This window comes from Mastomys coucha, unplaced genomic scaffold (genome assembly GCF_008632895.1).
Source record: "Mastomys coucha isolate ucsf_1 unplaced genomic scaffold, UCSF_Mcou_1 pScaffold15, whole genome shotgun sequence".
Classification (NCBI taxonomy): domain Eukaryota; kingdom Metazoa; phylum Chordata; class Mammalia; order Rodentia; family Muridae; genus Mastomys; species Mastomys coucha.
In genome coordinates, this window is record NW_022196897.1 from 9226722 (window position 1) to 9234798 (window position 8077).

Below are 8077 nucleotides of genomic sequence, written 5' to 3' on the forward strand. Positions count from 1 at the left end.
ATGTGAGGGTCATTGAAATACAGACTTATTACAATGAAACCCAATGTCTAAAAATTGTTCTTATTTTGAGCTTGTACCACAGTAAGAACTAAGATTTTAAACTCTACTAAATACAAAACAAACAAAAAGACTTTGTATATTCATGTTCATTTAAGAAAATACTAGTAGTGATGTATTATTTTTAAGTATACAACTAATATGTTTGGAGTTATTTAAAATTTATATTGAGAAAAATGTATTTCCACTATTGCTGTAGACAAGCTGCTATATAAGACTGTTAAATTGATTGTTGTTTTTATATCAAACAACTTTTATAATATTTATTTTTATTGTTATAATATTTTATAAATTTTAAGGAATAGGACAAAAAAGATATTGTAGGTATTAAAGGGTGGGGTCTATGGGAGGAGTGGTGGTACAAAAGGGGAACAAGAATGTGATTCAATTCTATGTAACTAAAATATGTTTTTAAATGTTAACAAATTCAGATAAATTGAAATCATGTAACTTTTTCATCACAATGCAATAAAAGTTGTGTTTTTTTTTTTTTTTTTAAAGATGTTACATGGGGGCTGGAGAGATGGCTCAGTGGTTAAGAGCACTGAGTGATCATCCAGAGGTCCTGAGTTCAATTCTTAGCAACCACATGGTGGCTCAAAACCGTCTGTAATGAGATCTGATACCCTCTTCTGTTGTGTCTGAAGACAGCTACAGTGTACTCATGTACATAAAATATATAAATAAATCTTTAAAATAAAAGGTCTTACATGGGTTGAATATGAAGATCTGAAACCAGTTAGCAATCATGGCTATCGGATAGAAATGTCAAAATACAAGAAAAGTGTGGGGACACCAACTTAAAACACATGGCAGTAGTTGTGACACATATGCATATTCATGACAGAGTATTAGAACTGTCAAGGACAGAAAATTTTTTTTTCCCCCCGACAATGAGTAAGGGAACACACTGGTCTGCAGATCAGATCACCAAGATGCTTAAGGAGTAGCGGTTGCTGTTTTCCAGTCTCTGGAGGCCACCACTAGACTTTTCCTGGCGGCCTGTGGAGCTTCCCAGATGTGGAAGAATAACACTTCCGCCCCTGAGACCTTGCTCTAGAGACTCAAGTGCAGGCATACTGGGGCTGTAAGCTGACTTCTGAATGAGGGACCTTCTGCATTTGGGTCTCTGCATTCCTTCCAACTGTCTGCTGTTCCTCAGTAAGAGCGCTTTTCCCTTCTCAAACTCCACCTCCCTCTCCGGAAGTCTGCAGCACCTTCCCCAGGGTTCAGTGGCTCTTCAAGCACCAAGGAGCCCTAATGAAGATGAGTCAGTGCTGACTTCCCATCTGGTGGCCACATGGCTCATTTACCTCTGGTGGTTTTGTGCAAACTCAAAGTGCTTTGTGGCTGGATTAAAAGTCTGTAGTGACTTTTCGTGTCTGTATATGAACTTGAAATTAAGCGAGAACCTTCTTAACCAGAAAGCTACTTATTTCTGAAGCCAATTTTCTTCAATGAAAAGGAACCAAATCATAGCACTGGTGAGCATGGTGCTGAGCAAGCTGGGGCATTTGTCCTGTCTTTGCACTAAGCTCCTGTTAGTACTGCAAATAGCTGAAGAAAATCAGAACTCATTATTTCTAACGATTGTGAAACACATAAAAATGGATATTTTGGTTAATTTATGCTTTATAGTAAGGCATTCAAGGGAGAATATTAAAAGGCAGTAGCCAATAATAGTCCAGTGGGACACTTCATGATGCTGGTAAAGAAAGGTATAAAGGGCTATAATTATTCCAGTCATAAATTTTATCCTGGCTTTCTCTTATTCCTTTGTCCTGTTCCCTTCCACCATATTTCTTCCTTTGTAATGTTTTCTGTCCTGTTTTGTTTGTTTGTTTGTTTGTCTTCTATTATGATAAACACCATGACCAAAAACAGTTTGGGGAGGAAAGAGTTAATTTTGCTCATATGAACAGATCACTGAGGAAAGTCAAGGCAAGAACCTGCAGTTAGGAACTGAAGCAGAGACCATGACAGACTACTTTTGGCTTGCTCACATGAATTATTCACATTGCTTTCTTGGACAACCCAGGACCACCTTCCCAGGGGTGGTACCATCCACACTGGGCTGGGCCTTCTCCCATTAAATCTTTAATCCAGAAACTGCCCCATAGGCTTGATGACCACTCAGTCTGAGTCTATATAATGGAAATGTTTTTTCAGATCCTTCTTCCAAGATGACTTAGGCTTGCATCAAATTGACAAAACAAGGAGCAAAACAAAACCAAAAAACCAACCAGCCCATGTAGTAGAATTTATTATAACTATCATTTATTATCTGTCATGTGTAGTATGTCAGAAACACAGATGGATATGTTTGTGTCTCCCCACAATGCCATGAATAATACATTCACAAACAGCATTGGTTTTGTTGGCGGCAGTTTGCCAACTTCTCTTGATTTTTACCGTGTTAGCTGGTCAAAGCAAGCAAAGGGTTCTTTTATCTTACCTTATTTTAATTGTAGCTACTAATACTAATTCCTATATTACATATTTTACATTATACTGTAAATGCTCACCTTTCTATCCTATATGCATTTATGCTACTTATAGAAGCTTTTACTTCTGTTAACCCCTTAGTTATCCCAACCTCTCTGCCCTCCTAACACAGTATGAGAGTTAGCAGTAAGAAAGGAGGTTGAAGCTTGTCTATGATTCGCTTAGAGAAGATATTTTTGGAGGGTGTTATTTCAGAGTCCAGTTTTTTGCTAGGTTCACAACAGTATTGTATGGTTTAGTCAACCTTCAGCTCTTTACTGAACACCTGTCGTATGCCAGGTGTGATGTGAAGGGGCCAAAGATTGTGAGGTACAAAGTCCTTCCTTTTCAAATTGAACAAAATAAGCACTTGCTGTGCTTGTCCTCCTGTGTCTCCATACTGAGCGAACCTGATTAAATCTGAGGGGGCAGTGTGAATAATTTAAGGTCCTCTTTACATTTGTCTGATTCTGAAGGCAGAACACAGTTAGAAATGGCAAAGGCTCAGCTTATTTTTTTCTTTTTATCTTTTTTATTTTAGGGGTGTGATGAAAGTTGATATAAATCTTCAGAAAGTGGACATTGACCAATGTTCGAGTGATGGCTGGTTTTCAGGAACTCACAAATGTCACCTTAACAACTCAGAGGTAAGAATACAAAGATAAGATCCAAAGAAATCAGAAGTGAAGACCTGAGTGCCTCTCACAAATGTTTTATTTGTGTGGGTGAATCTCAGGTCTGACAAATGAACTGAAGGGACGTGGGGGGCTGGGAAACACAATCTTTGCAAAGGAACTGTTTCGGAGACTCTTAAGATGAGGCTACAAGTAAGGTTATATCTGAAATCTGACTTTATTTAAAGGCTGATTTTATTCTCCAAAATGATCTTGAAGTGTAAACCAGTCATGGAACGAGAGAACAGTCCCAGCAGGAACAAACGGATTACACGTCTTTTAATGTGCAGCGATGCTTATTGTCACATTGGTGGGATCCATTCAGACACATTGCCATCTGCTAAAAGGCTGTAGAGCAGGTATGGCAGGGCAATTTGGAAAATAAGGAGAAAATCATATGTAGGGGCCTGGAGAGAGACTGTGAAGAAAGTTGGCTTGGTTTGTTTTCAATAGGAGGGTGTTTCTAAAAAGTCACAACATCTTGAATTTTTTCCAGTTGTGAATGACAGCTGTGCGCAGTGCATATATATATGGTTTTAAAGTGAGGGCATTTAAGCCCACAGGATGCTTGCCATTAAGTACTTCTTTGTGTCATTGCAATTATAGGTGTACAGGTATATGCATGTACATCTATGGATATATTCTTCTTGTATGTGTACCATGTGTACACCCAACAATTCCATGCTATTATAGATCACTCAGATACCCCTACGATAACCATACTCCCAATAACCTTCCAAAGTCTCCCACTCCAGTATCTGTCACATATATGTTTATCTACTCCCAGTTCTGTGGCTTTTCTTATACTCAAGTTGAAAGTAAGGAATTTTGCTAATGACTGGTCCAGCTTGAGACCTATGCCATGAGAAGGAGCCCATCCCTGACACTGCCTGGAGGGCCAGGACTTAGAGGCTAGATAACCCAAAACCCTAGGATGGAACCAAACACAACTGGGAAAAAAAGTCAATGAAATGATTCCTGAGAGGCTTCATCCAGCAACTGATGGAAACAGATGCAGAGACCCACAGCCCAACATTAGGTAGAGCTTGGGGAAGCTTGTGGAAGGGCAGGAGGCAGGATTGTAGGAGACAGAGGGTTCAAGATAGTGATTCAAATACCACAGACTAACCCACAGACTCGACTAAGCAGGGCTCACAGGGGCTCACAGAGACTGATACCCATGAGAAGCCTGTCCTTTTCTGAAGGGAAATGAAGGAGAGGTGGATGGGACAGGAGAGGGAAGGAGAGAAAGTGGGGAAAGGGTTAGGAAGGGAGGAGGGAGGGAAAATGCCACAGGGATACAATATATGAGAGAAGAATAAATATGGTAATTAAGGAAAAAGAAAGTAAGGGGTTTTTGTTCTGGGTCAGCCTCAGGATGTTCCTGGTGAAGTGGTGTATCTTACACATGAAGCTAGTCACACTTCTCTGAGCTCCTCTGGGTGGTATTGGTCTCTTCACAAAGGTGCAGTAGTTTCATATCACACCTGAGGTCTAGGAAGCCGTTTCAAGTCTTTCTCTGCTGGTGTGAATTGGAGATTAGAACTTAGCTTTTCTTGAAGAGTTCACTTTTTGGGAAAACAAAGAAAAATCTTCTGCTTGGAGAATTTTTTTTAATCTGCTCTGGTGTTCTTATGTCCTTATCTTGTGACTCTAACTCCAGGGTTGCTGTATAATCTGGCATCTACTGGAAAACACTTAATAGGAGTCACATTATTACAGTGCAGGTTTTAGCTTTATGAATATGTATCATTAGAAACCAGGACATCAATCAACAGCTTGGAATAGGTTCTATATTTTGCTGATGTTTATTATTCTGTTCCTGTTAATAACAGAGGGACTTATACATGTCCAAGCCTTAAGCAGGACAAACTTAACTTTGTATTTTCAGGGATTGTTAACTTTTCAGCTCCTGAAACAAGATATCTGAAGAGCAGGGGTGATGTTGGAAGTGGCAGACTGATGTGGGACAGTGACAGATGCCCTCAGATAGCCATGTCTGGAAGGTAGCCTCACTCAAGGAACATAGCAAACAAGATCTGAGACCACCTCTGAGGATGGAGAGCATGGTGGTTCTTTTTAACTGACCCAATCCCTGCAGAATGGACTGGATCATATTTTCAGTATCAATTTAATTCTCAGCTGATTTTCCTACCACTGCTTTGAGCACACACAAATTTCTATTGTACAGTTAATTAGAAATACAAAATGAATTGATTTTCATTTTGAAAGTCTCCTTTTATGTACTTCTCGTATAGCAATAAAGAAAAATTGAAAATGAAGTTACTAAGACCATCACTTTAAGCTGCTTGGTTATAGGGCTTTAATGAACATTAGGTACCTCTTAAATTTTTAATATACATAGTATACATTTTTAATAATATTTATATATCTTTTTTATTAACTAGGAAACATAATAAAGTTGGCATAATGATTGAATACTTTAATGAAATTGGTATTATTTTGTAAAAGTAATCATATCTTTAATGACAGTATTGCAATTAATTTGCACTTCTATAAATTAAATTTTTTTGTAAATTTTATGATTGAGAATGTTACAACTAATACTTTGTTAATATTATTAAAATAGTTTATTATTCCTTGGGAATTCTGTGATCCAAAGGTCTCTAGGGTCAGCTGGTTTCATACCTGGTTTTAACATCTGTCACAGTGATAAATACACTTTGCAAGGATATATCAATCCAAAGGGATGGAAGCAGCTGTTGATTCTTTTTGCTTAATCATGTTACCTATTTTTCAGTTTTATTTATGAGTTTTTCAAAGGGTTTTGCAAAAATATAGCCAGCAATTTTTTAATCTTACCTAGGGTTAGTCTCTATAAGCTAATCTGACACCTGGGGATTTAGTATTTTAAAGGATTATATAATTATACAATCCTTTATATATAAATGTATATATATATATACAATTATTATATATTTATATTAAATATATCAGGCATATGTTATATGTCATATATAAGTTATATATATAATTTAAATTGGCTTATTCTCTTCTTGTGGGATTGATTGGGAACTTTTATCTTCAAGTTTACATTGCAGGGCTCTGAACATTTGTAGATTTTGGCAACAAAATTCACATAACATTGGAAACATTTTAAAATAGACATTTTTTGTTATTCTCACTTTGAAATACTTTTTCAGAATTGTTAAAATGTCACTTTGGAAGATGGAAAGATGCCTCAGCAGTTAGAATGCATACTGCTATTACAGAGGACCTGAGTTTGGCTCCTAGCACCCATATTGAGGGGCTTACAGCGCTCTGTAAGTCTATCTACAGGGGATTTGGTGTCTTCTCTTAGATTCAGTAGGCACCTGCACTGTCATGTGCTTATACCCTCACACAGACATGCACATATGTGCACAATTTAAAAATAAAAATAAATATTAAAAATGTAACTTTGGGGTTGGGGAGATTGCGTATATCCATATATGTAACACACACACACACACACACACACACACACACAGTCATAGCATCCCCCATGTGTCTCTATGTCAGTGGAATGTCTGAATGTATGAGTGTGCCTGTAACTTCACATCATTCTAGTTAGAAAATATGCTTTAAGATATAAGAATGGGTATTATTTATGAGTATTTATATATGAAGTGTATGAGAAGAGGAATTTAAGCAAAGAATTAAAGCAAGCATTACTTGGCCCTTCTTTTGAAATTACTCTCTTGAGCATCACAGGGTTTCTGGCTCTCTGAGAGAGCGTCAGCTTAGTTCTGATTTAGTGAAAAATTTTGAAGCAGCTGTTTATTAATTCTTGTGTGCATGACACTTATTTTCAGTGGAATTTTTAGAAATGTTGTTCTGGAATTGTGTTGCCCATTGTGAGAGGCAGTCGCCATATGTAGCTCGTAGTATTAATTTATAATAACTAAAATTAAGTACAATGAAAAATTCAGGTAAATGGCCTCCATAACCTTATTCAAGCATTTTATAGCCGCTTGTAATCAACTGTCTACTATATTGGATACAGAGGTGGCCAGCTAATTCTAGAAGATAAACTAACTCATAGTGCATAGGGGACATAGGTTTTGAAGGCTTTCAAATCTCCGAGTTTTACACTTGAATCAGTAACACTGCCTTCTGATTCACTGAGGGACATTAAGGCCAAGCTCGAGCTGGATATGGACTACTGAAATCTTCTCCTGAGCTGCCATATTAACCCAGTGGAAACCCAGTGAGGCCAGAGTCAAGCAGGGCAGCTTGTGCTGGAACCCGGGACATCAGGGGTGACAAGGCAAGAGGATTGTGAGTTTAGGGCAAGATGTTTTCTCGGAGAAAAAGACCCTCGTGCACTCCCTTTCAGGCCTTTATTTCATGCTAGAAACGGGGAAAAAAATCTTCTAGCAAATGGCAATGGGTGAATCGGCCATCGTCCAGATGTTCAGACACTTCTCACATGGTGCCATGGCTTTTCTTTTCACTTGTGTTAGCACAAGAGTACCTTTAAAGGGAAGTACGATTTCTTCATCAGAATGAAGAACAGCGATGGTTCCTCCGAGGTAGGAGCCGAAATCTGAAGACACCCCTCTGTTGATGGCTTCCCTTCATCTTCCCACACTGCTTTTGCTCTCTTCTACGGAAATTGGAAACCCCTATCTCAGCTATTTGGAGATTATTTTCAGCAACTGTTACGTTCTCTTCCCATTATGTCAGATATCTTGTGGTTCAGTAAGATAGTCTTGCTTTATGGAGTTTCTGAATGAGGCCCAAGCCCAGCTGAATGCATTTCCCTAATTTGTTTTCTGAGCTGTGAATCATTAGCTGTAGGATGCCGTCCCGCAGCTCCTACTTGCGTGGGGTTCCACGAACCGAGGATTTGGAAACCT

General features: G+C 38.3%; 1 protein-coding gene across 2 annotated transcripts in view; it reads left to right on the top strand.

The window, feature by feature from the left end:
- Gpr158 (G protein-coupled receptor 158) overlaps positions 1-8077 on the top strand; it is a 427233-nt gene that overhangs the window by 33604 nt on the left and 385552 nt on the right. For both annotated transcript variants that reach the window (XM_031369157.1, XM_031369159.1), the window contains exon 2: positions 3083-3188. In XM_031369157.1, the coding sequence (XP_031225017.1) occupies positions 3083-3188 (106 nt within the window). The remainder of the gene's footprint in view (positions 1-3082; positions 3189-8077) is intronic.